This window comes from Haemaphysalis longicornis, unplaced genomic scaffold (assembly GCF_048455015.1).
Source record: "Haemaphysalis longicornis isolate Haplotype H1 unplaced genomic scaffold, Haemaphysalis longicornis Haplotype H1 scaffold_2, whole genome shotgun sequence".
Lineage (NCBI taxonomy): Eukaryota > Metazoa > Arthropoda > Arachnida > Ixodida > Ixodidae > Haemaphysalis > Haemaphysalis longicornis.
Genome location: NW_027526295.1, coordinates 292,633,975 through 292,651,379, shown reverse-complemented (window position 1 = coordinate 292,651,379; position 17,405 = coordinate 292,633,975). Strand labels below are relative to the sequence as shown.

The following is a 17,405-nucleotide window of genomic DNA, read 5'->3' as shown; positions in this document are numbered from 1 at the left end:
CGAAGTTGCTAGGTCAGCTGTAGACGTTTGTCTGAAGTTACCAGAGATTTGTTTTTCCTTTAACGCGCATTTCCAGTACGCGCCAAACCTGCTCAGACGCCATCACTCCCATGTGCCCTGCAATACGAGCATGCCGTGGACCTGCGAGCAGAGCATATGGCGGCGGTAGGCCTGGATTTGAGGACCGATGCACAGCACGGTTGCGGGCTCTGCACGCGGTCCCATCCATCGTGACTTAGTGCACAACGTCCGGAATGGTAGCCTGGCTTCCCCAGCCTCCCTTCCTTCCCCTCCCCCCCCCCCCCCCCCCCCCCGGCTGAGGCCATGAAATGAACGTAGTCGCAGCAACAAACCACCATCGCCGTTTGTGACGCGAAAGTGGAAGTAAAAAACGCCCACAACAAGCACCGACATCGACGCAAGCGGAAAAAAAAGGGAAAAAAAAGGGGCCAATGTCGAAAGTCGGTGAACGCCCAGAAGCGGCCCCTCTCAGAAAACAGGAGAGGGCGGTAGAAAATGCGGCACGCACGCCTGCGCCCAGTAATGGGTCGCCCCTGACGTGACCGGTGCAGGCGACGGAAGGGCCGAGTGTGCGCCTGCGGTTTTTGTCCGAGGCTTGATCGACTCGACGCCGGTAGTGTGCAGCGGTGGTTTCCTGCGCCCGCTCGGTAGGCCAATTGGCCGCGATAGGTATGTGCGTGGCGTGCCGGCCGCGCAGTTCATCACGAGACCACGGCCGGCCTCGTACACACGCCGCTTTGCACTCCCGCCGTCAGTGGTGATGGGCACTTGCCAGTTGCTTGTAACTGCGCCGCTTCATCGCCGCGTGAATGTTCTCCCTGCTCAGGATGCCTGCTTATTAAATGGAAGCGAAGGAAAGAGCTGGGAGGTCCACCCCTTCCGCTGGGCCAAGGGCCTTGGCTGAGTTGATAAGTGGGACGTGTACCGCTGCTAAGCAGGCACTCCAATCTCCATAGAAAAGGGGGCGGGAGGTTGAGGTTATGTGTGGATGGGCACTTGTTAGTGTTGGCTGCCTCTGGGCAGTGGGGGTGCACGTATGGATGCGCAAAGAGAGAGCCATTAATAGCGGACAAGTGTTCACGCTCGGCTAATCATGCCTGAAGACCACTTCAATTTGTAATTACCGGTACCCTCTTGTGCGAGCACGTTTAGAAATTTCCTCTCCTCAAACGTCTGAACTCAGGTTCTGACCATCGTATTCAAACATGAACAGTCCGAATTAACTCTGAAGCAAGTTCCTGGTAGTCTGCTATCAAATCGTAACCAATTTAGGTGTCAAACGAATCGCTACGGTAATATTTCTTGGTTTTACTTACACAGAAGAAAATCGTTCCCTACAACAGCCTATTTTATTGCAATAAATAACATTCGTAACAGCAAATACAAGACGGGAATAGAGATTAGACTGGATTTTATCTGTTATGTGGGAAGGTGGGGAGAGTTCGGGCAATATCCGCGGTACACACAGACACACGTGCGTTGCCCCGTAACCATTGTCTTCACAGTGAAACATGCGGAGTCGTCCTCGCCTACGAAAAAAGAGGGAGCCCAACACAAGTACACACCTTGATTTGGCGCGGTAACTTTTGAGGTTCCAAAGCTGTGTGTCAAATTTTTGTTGAGAGCTTGCATTGCCATGAAATGAAATTACGAATCGCGCCTATGGCATTTGAAGAACGTGACGGCAAAGACCTAATTGGTGCTTCTGTTTATCTGCTGATGGTCTTTCTCTTGAACTTTGCGTCCGCGCCCGAAGCTCGCCATCGCCAGGAACCTCCGGTTCGCCCCCGTCGGTATCTCCCCGTCTCAATTCGGCCACCATTAATGAACTGCGCGGCAGAAAATCCAGAGACGTACGCGCTACCATCGCTCGAAACTTTGGTGCTGTGCCAATCACGCTCGCTGACCAATTTAATGATTTATTTTCCTCCGATGGCCAAGCAACGCATCCGCGCTGCCACCCCGCTAACAGGCTACGGTCGATATCTGTATCAGCTTTTTTACCCTCCTGTACCGAAGACGATCTCTGTTGCATCCTATTCACAAAAAAAAAAAAAAAAAAAAGCTGCAGGAATTGACGGCATTTCTGTTGCAGTTCTCTGTGGGCATTTTGAGCGTCTGAAACATGTATTACTCGCTATAATCAACAATATTGTTGATACACAAATTGTACCTTCGGCTTAAAAAAAGGCTTGTCACCCCATCATCTTGGAGAACAGCGCGAACTAACAGGGACACGACAGAAAGAAGGGGACAGGACAGCGCTAGTCCTGTCCACTTCTTTCTTATCGTGTCCCTGTTAGTTCGCGCTGTTCCCCAAGATGCAAGTACACCAACTCGCCCAACTCGCCACCTTGTCACCCCATTGCACAAAAACCGAAAAATTGCGTTATGAAGTATCGGGGAATTTCCACTCTTCAGACCATTGCCCTTATTTTACAAAACACATTGCAACAGGATGCTGAGCTTTTTTGATGCACATGATATGATCTAACCCAACCAATTCCGTTTTGTCAGAGAGCATGGAACACAAAAAGCTCGGAAGAACTTTCTGATATTCTCAACAAAGCTTTAGAACATAACGAATTTGCCTGTGCCATGTTTTCGGATGCTTCAAAGGCATTCGATACTACTAATCACTCCGGTTTATCTGATGAACTGTTCCAGTATGGATTCAGACGGCCGTTTCTATATTTTATTAACCATTGCCTATCCAATGGTTCTGAAATTGTTGTGCTGCGTTCGATCAGGAGCAATCGACAGCATTTAAGCTCAGGCGTCACTCAGGGATCTATTCTTGTTGATTGTTGATTTGATTGATTGTGGGGTTTAACGCGCCGACGCAACGAAGGCGATGAGGCGCGCCGTAGTGGAGGGCTCCGGAATAATTTTGACCACCTGGGGATCTTTAACGTGCGCCGAAATCTCGTACACACGGGCGTTTTTGCTTTTCGCCTCCATCAGAAAAGCGGCCGCCGCGGCCGGGAATCGAACCCGCGACCTCGTGCTCAGTCTTGTTGAATGTTGAATGTCTAAAGCTGTTGAGTGTATTCTGTGGTGCTTGCTTTATTTTCTAACACATTTTTGTGCGTTCTTTTAACCTTTTCCTAACTTTTTTTCCTTTCCTTTACAGACGACATAATGCTTGTATTGCTGCACCCGTGATGTGCCGTAACTGTCGGCGACGGTTACACAAGCTTTTTTAGGCTCGGGCTGTCCCGCACATGTATTCAGTGCCTTGTGAAATAAAGACAATTATGATTAATGCGGCCCGCATTGCACGGGCGGAAGCGGCCTACCCTCCCTCGGCAGTGTTGCTCCCCTTTACCGGAGCGCTGCTGGCCCTTTCTCGCACGCCTCCTCCGACCGTGCTCCAGCATGCTATTTCCCATTCCGGCTCGCGCTCGCTCCTACTACAACGCTTTTTTTTTTGCCACCCATATTCTGTACCGCACAATGCGCGTGCTTTAAGCGTACCGATCTACAGCATTTTTCCGTAAAGACAGAAACGACGCTGTGTAGCCTCCTTATGCTGCGAGATAATCTCTGCTATCAATATTTTTTGTGTTTCCGTTTCCCTGTAATCCCATTTTCCTTATTCTCGTGTCACGTTAACCTCTGGTTATCCTTCCCACCGATCTTGTGCTATTTTTTCAGCCTTCCCTCTTTCAAGTGGCGCGATTGCTTTGCGCGGACGGCTTCGTGCGGCCCTTACAAATAGGCAGCTATTTCACGCGGAATTTGAAAGTGGAAGGAATTTGGGTCCGAGTGGTAAAAGCGGGTGAAAAACAAAAATTGGTACCTTCTCAAGGTCGGGGACAAGGAGCTCTTTCACTGGCTCTGGTGCACCTGAGGCGTCTGAACTCAGCGAAACGGAGACAAGGCGAGGGTGGGGCACAAGTGAACGTCGTACGCTATCAAAGACCCCAGCAGGCGAATAAAAATGGCGAGGTCTGCTGCAGAGCCGATATAAAAATATCGCCACTCTCGGGGGTCAGTGCCGCTCCGCTACACTTGGATAAGTCGCGCAGTTCGAAGGAATGTCGTTCATTCCGCTTGTCTCTCTCGCAAGAGGGACGCACAGGCGGTGGCGGAGGGCGAACAACGTCTCGCGGCACTTAAATCTGCTTACGTGCTTTCAATGCGAAAGCCTGTTTTCGATTTTGCGGATTCTTCGTGAATTCACCATTGACCGGAAGCCTTTTCTAGTTGGCTTTCAGTTTTGTCACGTGCTTCCGGCCGGCAAAGTTGTTGCGTGTGCTTTCGTACTTGTGACATTTCGTGACGCTTAGCGGCACCAGTACTGAACTTTACCTTTTTTTCTCGCTACTGAATGTGCCTAATTCCTGCCCGACATTGAAAAACTAGACGAAATGCAACAACCATGACAACGAAAGTATGGCTTGTAGGCTACGCATTCTCTGTGACTGGCTGAAGACGTGGCGTAATGTCTTGCAAATGGCGGGTACCAGCGGTTACAAATGACGGTTACCAAAAAATTTATAATTTTGACTGCTTCCAAGTCGGAGAAAACTGAGCATGAAAATAACATTCGATGCGCTAGTACGGTGGTTTGGGCAAGTTGGTGCATACTAACTGAAATTCAAACAGCGCAAAAAAGACCAGACAGAAAACGAAGACGGGGCAACAAACGACGTGTGTCGTCGTTTCTTTTCCTATCTTTTTTGCCCTGTTTGAATTTTAGTTAAAATCCGATGTTTTGTTTTTACGAGCGGCCGTAAAATAATAATTATTGAATTGGTGCAGCAGCAACACAAGGAGCAGCGGAAGCCTTTCGATGCCGAAGAAACCAACGCACTATATTCATGCACACATGATCAAAAACAGGAGAAAATAAATATGTCTAATTTATTCATTATTGCGCTGATAAAGTTCGAGTTAGTTGAATGAGCGAATCGGCAGCATCAGGCGTAGCGTTTCGCTGTCCTTACAGCATTACAGAACCGATAGCCATGACCTTCTTCTCCGGTCACGGCACAGAGTTATTCTAGCGCAGCAGCTTATAACCGTGTGGTGACGGTGATGTTCGGGGAAGTCATAACACTCAGCACACCTTCCAAGTTAACACTGAAACACAGCTCTTAATCAGGTTACTGAAAGCAAATAAAAGAAATAAATACGTACGGAAAACGGATTGTGTGAGGTTCTTTAGTTCTACCCCCGCGTTTGAATAAATGTTGCCTGACTGCCACAAGGTGTTGACATTATTTTAACTTTATAAAATAAATTCCTTTTGCTATCCCTAACTGGCATAGTTGTTTTTGGAATACGTAGCAAGTGTTTCTATATATTTTGTGCAAAATATGCGATAGCTTTGTAGTGATCTCTGTAAGCTAAGCGCAAAATTGCAGTCCTACTCCTATTCGTCAGAGGAATACGCACCCACATCGTTGATTGTTGCCGTTTTGCTTGAGCAAACGCATAGCGAATTCAAGGGGAATTCACAATTTCGGGAATAGGGCCCAGGCCGCCGTTTAAACGAATGTTCGCCTGTCGGCACAGCAACCGCGCCATTTTACTGTGCTTAATCCACTTCATAACCTTAACACAACTTGATCCATTCAAATTTACCTCAGTCTGTCTTAATCCCGCTTAATGGACCCGATCCATCTCACTTTATTTCATTCCGCCTTAGTCAATCTTATTTTATTCTAATTCATGTTACTAACCATTACTATCAATTAATTCATCTTATTGCACTTTAACCCATAATAATCCACAGTAATTCCACCCTAATACACCTTACTAGTCCCTACTATCAATCGCTAATGGATTATTAATTAGCGTTGGTAACTTCGCTGCCAATAAGAACATTTGGTGCTGTGAAAATTTAAAGAATCTACGTTTTTCACACTGTTTGAAACTGCGGAGCCTTGTTTTCTAAGAAATTATTGCAAGGTTCCACCTGCTGCCTTTTTGTTTTACTGCGAAGTAATGTATCTCTACGAGCCAAAAAAAAGTTCGTACCCACGTCAGCAGAGAGAGAGAAAAAGGGGGAGAGAGAAACATTTTAATGAGCTCAAACGTGAGAGTGGAACCCTAGTCCGGGAATCCACGCGTTGCCCTAGCCGTCTTGGCCCGCGTCACCAGGAGAGTCTGGTTTCGCGATTGACAGCGGGTCAACAGCGTCTCCCACCGCTCAAGAAAGGAAAGGGTGGAGAGGGGTGGTAGGGCTGGGTTTTGAGCGCATTCTACAATTATATGCTGGAGGGCACCTAGCTGTGGACAAAATTTGCATAGAGCGGTGTACTGTGTGGGAAACAATAAATTCAGCGAACCGGGTGTACGTACGTCCCTGCTTGTAATACATCATCAGCAGCAGCATCATCATCATCAGCCTATCTACGCCCACTGCAGGGCAAAGGCGTCTCCCATTGATCTCCAATTACACCGGCCGTGTGCTAACTGCGACCAATTTTTCCCTGCAAACTTTTTGATCTCATTTGCCCATCTAACTTTCTGCCGCTCCCTGCTACGCTTGCCTTCTCTAGGGATCCACTCGCTACCCTTAATGACAAACGGTTATCTTGCCTTCGCATTACATGCCCTGCCCACGTCCATTTCTTCTCCTTAATTTCTACTAATATGTCCTTAACACGCGTTTGTTCCCTGACCCACTCCGCTCTCTTGTTGTCCCTTAAGGTTACACCTATCATTTTCCGCTCCATTGCTCGCTGAGTCGTTCTCAATTTAAGTTCAACCCTCTTAGTGAGCCTCCAAGTTTCTGCCCTGTAGGTGAGTACAGGTAAGATGCAGCTGTCATACACTTTCTTCTTCAGGGACAATGGTAGGCTGCCATTCATTATCTGAGAATGCCTGCCGTAGGCACTTCAACCCATTCTTATTCTCCTAATTATCTCTGCCTCATGGTTGGGATCCGGGGTCACAAGTTGGCCTATGTAGATATATTCGCTTACCACTTCCACTGCCTCGCCACCTATCTCGAACCGCTGTGCTGTCCCGATATTATTGATCATTACTTTAGTTTTCTGCATATTGATTTTCAGTCCCATGGTTCTACTCTGTTTGTCCAGTGCGGAAAGCATGCTTTGCAATTCGTGCACCCAGTTACTTAGCAAGGCAATGTCATCAGCAAATACGAGGTTACTGAGGTAGTTTCCATTAACCCTTACACCCACCTCCAATGTTCTGAATACTTCTTGTAAACATGCTGTGAATAGCATTGGAGAGATTGTATCTCCTTGTCTGACGCCCTTACTTATAGATATTTTCCTTATGGAGGATGATGGTATCTGTGGGCCCATTGTAAATACCCTCTAGTATGCTTACTTAATGCTCGTTTACACTCTGGTTCCGTAATGCCTGAATGACTGCCGAGGTTTCGACCAAGCTTGCAATTGTCGGAGTGTCATTTCCTGAGTTTTGCTGAGCGATAGGTGAGGACACGAGAATTTTTGCCTGGTGGTCCGGTAAAATTGAGTAATTTCCTGATAGGTGAGAAGTGGCGTTGGAGCTGCGGTGATCTCGGGGGCTCGGTGGGCCAGTTTGCGAGCCTGTTGGTGGGCGAAGTTGTTGCCCGTTACAGAGGCATGGGCAGGTGCCCAGACGATCGCCACTCAGTGAGATGGAAGGTAGGGCTGAAGTACCCGTAGGGTCGTTGGTGTCACCCTCCCTGAAAGGAAACTGCGGCAGGAGGCTGTTTGAGAGCCAGTGATGATGACTCGGCCGGAGCATTGGATGTGGGCTGAGGCAGTGGCGAGTTCGGTGCTTGGAGGGGATGTCGTACGGATGGATGCGTATGCAATTAAATGGTTTTTGGATATTGTCACTACAACCATGGTTTTGTTGTCAGTGCAGCTCGCCGCATCGGTGTAGTACACGTCAGAGCGATTGCCATGTAAGCGTGGGCTTGGCTGCGGGTGGTCCTGCGCTCGGGGTCTATGAACCGCGCGTCAGCACAAACCCCAGGTTAAATGAAAGAAATCGCAGGTTGCTGATAAATGAAAGAAATTACTGGCGCCGTGTCTGTTACCTTCCTTGTCGTCGTCTTTCTTGCGCTGGCTATTTTCTATCAGCAGGAATCGGGCTTGGATCCGAATAGAGAAACGGGGCGGCAGCCCGTCGGCCTATCCACCAGGCTAGGCCCACACAAGCAGACGGGGAGACACACGGTGTACTCAACGACCACAGCTGCGGGTCTACCTCCTGCACTCATTCAAAGCCCTCGTGTGGAGTGCAAACGGCATGATGTATGATAACGGAGTTCACGTGGTTTGGATTAGCGGAAAGCGGAGCATAGTCTGGGGAAAGTATCAGGTTCTTGGGGGTGACGCATGAAACTAGAGTGAGGGGGAGGCAGTTAGAGAGAGGACGCCCTAGCCGCGCGTGCTACCCTCCTCCTCACCCTTCGCCACACGCTCCTCTCCGTTTCCTTTGTTCCGTAGCTGCTGCGTTCGGTCGTTCCTGATTTCACTCTTTGTGGAGCTACGTGTGTGAATTCAAGTGACGTTGCATGGGTAACCATTGTGGGTGTCGTTTACAGCTTCGCAATCCAACCACCTTCATAGCGTGCACTGGACCCATTTTTTTGTATTTCGTTGTTATTGTTGCTGCTTTTCCATGGGAGGTGGAGCCTAGTCAAGCTTCTTTTTTCCCATTTCCACACCCCATTGTGCGGTTATCATGTTATCATTTAGTTTGTGTGCGCACTGCTTTGTGTTAAAACAAAGCAAACTCCAATTGCTCACCTCTTAGACACGGCTGGCATGCTTGGGTTCGCTTCTGGCCCTCCTCGGGGTGAGTGGACGGTTGGTATCGACGGCATGGTCATGCAAAATCACCTCCCAATGAGACGTGCGAGGCTGTCCCCTCAAGATGCCCGGCAAGCGCTCACAGGCAGCTCAAGCACACGAAGGAGCCGGCCACTGTGGCACTTTTCGTCTTGCCGACTAATGCGCTGAACTTCGACTATGCGGCACATTCCACTGCAACGGCGCGAAGCTGTCCGCGCAAAAGGGAGGATCGTTGGGCGAAGACCGAGCTAGAGCATCCTCCTCGTGTAGCGGGTTTTTGACGGTAACGATGGCCGCCATGACGTGAAGAGAATTGTACAAAAAGGAACAGGAATAGCAGAACACACAAACAGCGCAAAAAAAAAAAACACGAGGACTAGGAGTGAAGAAAAACACAGACCGTCACAAGAATCGGAATTCAGGTTCCGCTGTGTCGGTAATAACGTTCACCCCTAAAATTCAACCGTGACAACTGTGGAAACGTACCGCATCAGTATTTGTTTTGTTTTTATTTTACGACTGTCGTTTCTTGTGTGTACTCCTGTAATTTAACTAAGCGTAATAGATGAAGCTCATTCTAAATATCTTTGTTAATCGTTTGAAATCAGCATTTATTTTCACATTGCTGGTCACGCCAACTCCCCTGGGATAGCGGAAAGTGTTATATCGTGACTGTTATGTTTAGTTTGTTTATCTAAATGGCCCTTCTCGCTTTGATATAGTGTATTGTATTTCACGCCCTGTAGTCTTGGCCTGTACCCTCCTCCTGCTACTGCCCCAGCAAGGGTACAGTGCGCCCCCAAATAAAATAAATTGGCGCCGTTTCTCGTCCACTTACGGTGTGTTTGCTGCTGGGGTCTACCGTTGCCAAACTGACGTCGAGCCTTGCAACCGACCGTCGGCAAACTGTGACGGTGAAAATCCAGTGGGCACTGTGGGGCTGGAGAAACTGCGCGTGGAATTATTTCCTTTTACTTTCTTCGTCTACGCCATCTTGTTGTGGCCATCTAAGACTTCTGCTAACATTGCCCGTTCCGACACAGCCGTCAACCATGCGAATAGCTGCGTAGCAGCACCCTGTTCAATCGGTCGCGCTGCATCAATATTGATTGGCTGATAAAGCGTGTTGACAAAACTGCGCTCCTTCTGCGAGAAAAGACGGTGCAAGCAAATCTGGTTTCTTCGTGAACACTGGGCATCTGCTTTATTTCGCGGAAGTACAAAACGCATTTCAATCGAATTGGGAAGCTTTGTGTTCACTTCGTTCGTTTTCACTGCACTTCGATAAATTTACAGGGTATGAGAAGCAACGGCTGGTTGAGAAGACAAGCAAAATTCTCCCTCCCTATTTTGTATAACCAGATGCCAGCTCACTTATTGAAGCTACTTTATTTTTTCTTTCAGGTAGTGACTGCTTAAGGACATGATTGACATGATTCGCTGACTGTTACATTATGAATTGTAGGTTTGAACAGTCGTTGCAGTATTGTTGCAACACGCCAAGTGCAGGCGATGTGTCGTTGACGCCCGCACGATTCAGCCCGTTGGTGTAAACGACACGCATGAAAACACCTGTCTTTCTCTTCCGTTCTTCGGATCACCGAGCAGCAACGGCTTCTAACTCCACCTTTTGCATCTTGCGCATTTAGCTTCAGGATAGCAGGGCTGACTCTGAATGGTTGTTGAGAAACATCACTATAAGGGCGAACACGACAGTAACTATATAATTGCATGTCAGGTTTAAGAATATCAGAAGAGAAACCCACGGAATTTCTTAATTGGATACTCATGCCATCACGACGCTCACCTATTCAAACGCTCAGTTTTTTTTTGCATATTTACGTCCTGAAGAAGCTGCGTCCATTCGCAAACAATCACCCTAAGACATGAAGACTAGTGGGAGAGGGTGGGTTTGTTTTCCCACAACCGCGTTACTGTACCCAAAATTACTCGCAGAAATACGTGCCAGAAATTTTGTGAAGCCAAAAATAAAACGCAAGCAGAAAACAAGAGAACAACAAAACAAAAAAGCAAGTAAAACCTTTTGAATCTCTGATCTCTTTCCGTAACCGCACTCTAGTGGCAAAAACGGCACGACGCCCACGACAAATATTCGTTGAAACTGTGACGTTCCCGCCAAGAATCGGCGCTTTTCTTAAACACGATTTTATTCGTTGTTGTTGTTGTTGTTGTTGTTGTTGTTAAACGAACTAGAAAAACGTTGCAAGCATTCAAATCTGTGACTCGCGTTTTATTTGCACGGTTTCTCAATCGGCAGATTCTATCACTGTGCGGAGTGATTTCGGCGGCTGCAGCCAGCTGGCAGGCTGCAGAGTAGCACCGTATCGCTACGTTTGTGATGCGGCAGAAAAAAGTCGACGTGTTCTACCTACTTTCAAAGGGCGTTATTAATTTGTGGCGTCATCGTTTCTTGTAAAAAAAAGATCCATTGTACCTTTCGGGAGTAATGCCACTCAGGCGGGAAAAATGGCTATTTTTTACATCGCGCAACTCACGGGAGCCATGCGATGCTAGTGGCCCCGTATGAGGCACCAGGCTCACCTTCGTAGGCTATTCCAGGCCGCAGAAGAAGGCAGCCGAGAAGGCAGCCCACAGCCTGCCACGGGAGTCGGCGGTGCTCACGCATGGCCGGCGCGGTATCCAGTGCGACAAGCACGAAGGCACGACGCTGTTCGCCGCACACACGCGTGCGCGGCACGCTCGAAGCGAGCAGCCCCGGAAACGAAGCTCTCCCGCGCAACAGCACACGGCGGAGGGAAAAAAGGACGTCCCGGTGCAGTGAGTGTTTTCCTTTCCGCCCTCAACGGTAGCGCGCGATCCGCGGGCAGCGGAGACGCGTCAGCGACGGCGCAACGCCGGTGCCGATGACGAGCGCGGCTGAAGCGGGCTCGGAGCGGCAAGACCGGGCCACGACCACCACATCTCCCGCCGGCGACCCGTCAACAAGTGGAGGCCGCCGTTTCGACCGGTTTCCTCCTCGCCCTTCTGCCGCGCTCCCGGAGGGTCCGTTTCGGACGGCAGGGGGCAGCACCAAGCAGGAGCGCAGTTCCCGAAAAGCGCTCACCTCGGGTCTCGAACCTGGGCCGGGCCCTGTGCGAGCCACTGCCGCGGTTCCTCTATTGCTCGCGCCGCTTCCCCTCTGACCGTTCCCGCCTTCCCCGGTGCGATAACATGAGCTTCTGTTTTTCTTCTTCCTTCAAGCTTGCTCCAGTTACATTTTACCACGCTCCTCAAAGACGTAACTCTCGCCGGATTTTAGTTCATGGCGTACAGGCACGCAATGCAGCCCGTCGTTCGCGCTTTGCTATGGACGTGCCAGGAAGAAGAAAAGGCGACGAAAGAAGCTAGGAAACAGAAAAGCTTCGCGATTTCCTGCGGACTGATAAAAGAGCACTCAGGGCTGTTTTCTTTAGAGTTAAATAGGCATTATAAGTAAGATTTACAGTTTCCTTCATTCGTGAGAGGGGATAACAGGCAACCAGTCATTGGCGCCCCTCAATGACGCAAGAGCACCTGTCATCATCATCATCACCAGCCTATCTACGCCCACTGCAGGGCAAAGGCCTCTCCCATTATTCTCCAATTACCTCGGTCCTGTGCCAACTGTGACCAATTTATCCCCGCAAACTTCTTGATCTCATCTGCCCATCTAACTTTCTGCCGCCCCCTGCAACGCTTGCCTTCTCTAGGGATCCACTCTGTTACCCTTAATGACCAGCGGTTATCTTGCCTTCGCATTACATGTCCTGCCCACGTCCATTTCTTTTTCTTAATCTCTACTAATATGTCCTTAACACGTGCTTGTTCCCTGACCCACTCCGCTCTCTTCTTGTCCCTTAATGTTACACCCATCATCTTCCGCTCCATTGCCCGCTGAGTCGTTCTCAATTTAAGTTGAACCCTCTTAGTGAGCCTCCAAGTTTCTGCCCCGTAGGTGAGTACCGGTAAGATGCAGCTGTCATACACTTTCTTCTTCAGCGACAATGGTAGGCTGCTATTCATTATCTGAGAATGCGTGCCATATGCACCCCACCCCATTCTGATCCTTCTAATTATCTCTGCCTCATGGTTGGGATCTGTACGAGGAGCATCTGTACGAGAGCACCTGTACGAGGAGCCAAATTTTTCAGCAACACTGTAATTACCCAATTTTCCCTTCGTTTGAAACTAATTACTAAGCTTCTTACACAGTTAAACCACAAAAATACCCCAGAGTGTGTACGCGCCATTCTTGTTACGGATCCAACGAACCAAACATATACTGAAACGGCCCGTTTTCTTTTCGCCCTGTGTGCGGAAATTACCTTGTTCAGCCTGTATTTTTATATCCTCTTCTTGGTGAATATGTGCTGCATCGACTGAGACCAAGATTGCGCCCATCAAGGTCACCCGATCATCGCAAACGCCCGAAACAGTCCCCTACAAGCCAGCGGAGCGTCCATAGGCATAAAGTTCCGGCTCCTGCGCTTCAGTAGCGCACCACCTGCCGAAGCGGTCACAGCTACAACAGGCGGCACGGATGCACCTCCAGTTGCAGCGACCTGCCGAGACCCACCGTCACCGACAATGAACCAGCCACCCCTGCCGCCCCCGGCAGCATACGAACATGGAGCTTCTTCAGTCATGGCGGCACCGACAATGAACCAGCCATTGCTACCGCCCCCGGTAGCATGCGAACATGGAGCTTCTTGAGTCGATCTTTATCAACCTCCGCCATACGAGGGCGCCTCTCAAGCAGCCAACTGCGGCGATGCCGAAGATGACGATGGACAGATGCAAGACCTCGACGAACCACTCACGGACAACGATGAAGAGGGCGGATGGCAACGCATCCCACTATCGAAGAAGGACAGACCCACAAAAACTGACCGGGTGAGTCGGCAGCGATGCGCCCTTCAGTTGAAACCACTCGCCAAACTCCGTATTAGACACATCCCCCGAGATGTCATCGCCTCAATAATAGGACGCGCTGCCCCCAATGCCGGGTTGGCCGAAATGGCTTCGGTAACGTTTGACGATGCCGCTAACAGCGCATGTATCTCTGTCTACGATACAGTGCATGCTGCTCGATTAGCTCAGGTAGATCACCTAACCCTTCGTCAAAACGGCAAACTTGAAAGAATAGCAATTGTAATTGAGCAGGCCCCTTTCAACAAAAACACCATTCGCGGAGTCATCCAAGTGGACACAGCCGACAGTAACGATACTATTCTCAGTTGGGTGCGACGCGAACAGGCCGACCTCCCCCGAAAAGTCGGTAAAACCGACCGTGCAATTCTTACATTTGACTCTACAACTCTCCCAAAGACTTTCAAGTACTACATGGAGTTAGTACGCGTGGCAGAATACAGACCGAAACGACTGGTCTGCTGTAACTGCCACAGCCTGGGGCATGTGGCGAAATTTTGTCCATCCCCGAGCGTATGCAAATTGTGGCCGTCCCCACTCAGAAACCTCCGAATGTAACTCTCCAGAATATTGTGTTATTTGTAAAGAAACAGGACACCTCTCGGTTAGTAAGGTCTGCCCTACGCGTTTACCTAAAAAGACGAACGTAGCAACCGATCAGTCTCATTCAAGAAACCGCCACCCGAAAATACCCAGACCGAAGGTGCTCGATCTACACCGCCAGGAGTTACATGGGCCTCCACCGTCTCCGGTAACTCATCCTGTTCGCCCCCCTCCAGTTGGCCGTTTACCTGCGAACCATCCACTAGTAGTTAAAAATGCCCAGCTCCGTCGCAACTCGCCCAAATGCGCGCCGCCATGACGGCCTTACAAAAGGAAGTGGCCGCCCTCCGAGCGACCGCAACTCGCAGTCAATCGCCCTCCAGAGGGCCAAGAAGTTCTGTCGCAGCATGCCGCAGCCGTTCACGCACAAGCCACCGCAAGCCATGCACTGACGTTCCCCAGGCGCCAGCGACAACGTCGTTCATAACGGAGAAGATGCTCACTCAAAGAGATGCCCGTATTAAATTTGAAGCAAAAAAAATTAATGGCATAAGGCATCACGCGAAATAGTTTCCCTTCAAGATCCTGTCACTTCTATCAGGGATGAACTCCGCCGGTTCATGGAAAAAGTGGGTGAAGCACTTGAAACTCTCCAGACCTCAACGATCCCTTCCAATAAAGCGAAACGAAAGAAAAAAACATTAGCCGTCCAGTGTTACCCCCAGCTCTACCGCTTCAGAAAAGCATACTTCAGTTGAATTGCCGTAGTTTCTCACAAACCGGTCCGCTCCTCAAGTCCCAAGTGAAAACACTCCGTCCAATGACATTAATGCTTCAGGAAACACGTGGTCCTTGTAAAATATTAGATTGTACCAGCTTTTTAGATCCCCCCATTTCAAGCCCAGCCCGCTCCTCCCATGGCCCGACTCCAGGGTTATCAGTGGTACTAGTCCACAAATCCTGCCACGCTGTCCAGCATGGTTGAGACCAAGCATGCAATGATGACAGAGAAGCTATTATTGTCCTCGTTGCGCCGCCAGGAAGCAAATCGGTGCTGCTTGTGTCTGTATACTACAAGCCAAGATGCGGTGCCCTTCCCCCATCCCTTTATGACTGGATATCCTATCTCTTTTCGCTAAGATTCACCGGTCCCATTATTATCGGGGGAGACTTTAACGCTCGTAACGCCCTTTGGGGCTACTCGTCCACAAACCGTCGAGGCGGGCTTCTGGAACAAACTCTTGAATACAGCCCCCTTCAACTAAGAACTGAATATGGCGTCGCCACCCGCATTGGCCTTTACTGCGCTCAAAGCGATACAACACCTGACCTCACCCTAGCTACCCCTGGGGCGGTGAAGACCTGGCGCACGTTGGACACCACCTGGGGTAGTGACCATTATCCCATCATGCTTCAAATTATTAGCAAGAAATTCCGGACTAAACGTGCTCACCATCAGATAAACTGGTCCTTGTATCGCTCCCAATTCAACATCTCCTCTCAACCTACTCTTTAGGAATTCATCTCGACCTTAACGCAAGCACGTTGGCTCTCAAGCGGAGAAGTAACCAGTACCGCAGATGCGGATTGTCCTGATTAAAACATGTTCGAACTTCTCGGCAAGGCAGAATGGCTAACAAATCGATATCGTACACAAGGAAAGCGCCATAATCACCTAATGCAGCTAAAACGTCACTACCGCATTATCCGCGAATATCAGGTCACTTTACAGAGAGAGAAATTGCAAGATTTTTGTCAAGATCTCGGGCATGAATCTGGCGTGTCGCGTTTTTGGGGAGTTTTTCGTACCATAAACGGCCGTGCGAAGGTGCGCGTCCCGATCTTGGATTAGTTGTGCCTTCAAATGGACAACTCGCAAGTTGAAGATACCCTGTGAAATAAAGTTTGACATCCGTCTGAATGCAGCCGTACGGCTGCATTCAGGTGGATGTCAAACTTTCTTTTACAGAACCTTACTCCACCTTAGGGAGTTTCCATAAATCTGGTCGATGTAAGATACCCTCATTCACACGTTATTTCCACACGCCGTTACGGACCCTTCAACCCTCCAACCTTTAACAATTATCAGCATCGATCAACCGGTGCCGGAGCTCGATTCTCCCTTCTCTTTAGGGGAACTGCAAGTAGCCATCTCTCAAGGCAACCCCAAATCTACTCCTGGCCACGACCAAGTAAAATTGCAGGACCTACGAAACCTTCCGCCGCACGGCCTCGATGCGCTACTACATTTGGCCAACCACTCTTGGGACTCAGGCGAGATACCTGACGGCTTGAGGGTAACGATCATTCATCCGATACCCAAGCCCGGTAAAGTGCTCGGAATCCCCAGAATCTTCGGCCCATAGCTCTAACCCCCGTAATATGCAAACTTATCGATCGTATGATTAACAATCTACTCGTCCACCACTTGGAAAGTACAAATTGGTTTCACCCCACTCTGACTGGTTTCCGCCCCCATCTTGCTACCCACGATTACCTATGTCTGCTCCGGAGAGTTATTACTCGAACCTCGCGCAAGGCCTTGCCGGACTACGTCCTCGCCTTAGACATGCGCAAGGAATTGGATAATGTCAGCCAGTCAGGTATCATTCAAGAGCTTTCCCTCACTTTCCCCAGCCAAAAGGCCCAGGCCTGGATACGCGGCTTTCTTCAGCATCGGCCGATCCGTCTTAACCCTCAACGACACCAGACCACAACGTTCTACCTCGATAGAGGAGTCCCACAGGGGTCTATTTTAGCTCCTCTCCTCTGTAATCTCGCAATGAACCGTGCCGCCCGAACTCTTGAGCAGGACACTGCCGCGCGATTCGCGCTTTATGCGGACGATATTGTGGTATGGACAGAAGCCCAGGATTACAACTCGAAAGAAACTATGCAAACATAGTTACACGCAGCAGTCCTCAGCTTGGAACATACGCTGTCCCAATTCCGGCTACAGCTATCCCCAACCAAGACAGAACTGCTCAGCGTGGACGGTAAACGTGGCACACATAAGGAACAAATTATCTCCCTTCAGGTGGGAGGTACGCTGCTCGAATCCCACAATGGCACCATTGGACTGCTGGGCGTTCCCGTCAGCAGCTGTAACAGCCCAACACAGTGGATAGCCTCACTTAG

The 17,405-nt window shown here is 49.5% G+C and overlaps 1 protein-coding gene across 2 annotated transcripts in view; it reads right to left on the bottom strand.

Moving 5' to 3' along the window:
• LOC144170858 (neural cell adhesion molecule 1-like) overlaps positions 1–11,748 on the bottom strand; it is an 871,116-nt gene extending 859,368 nt beyond the window's left edge. For both annotated transcript variants that reach the window (XM_077700881.1, XM_077700882.1), the window contains exon 1: positions 11,358–11,748. In XM_077700881.1, the coding sequence (XP_077557007.1) occupies positions 11,358–11,442 (85 nt within the window). In that variant the 5' untranslated portion in view covers positions 11,443–11,748. The remainder of the gene's footprint in view (positions 1–11,357) is intronic.
• Between the last annotated feature and the right edge of the window lie 5,657 nt (positions 11,749–17,405).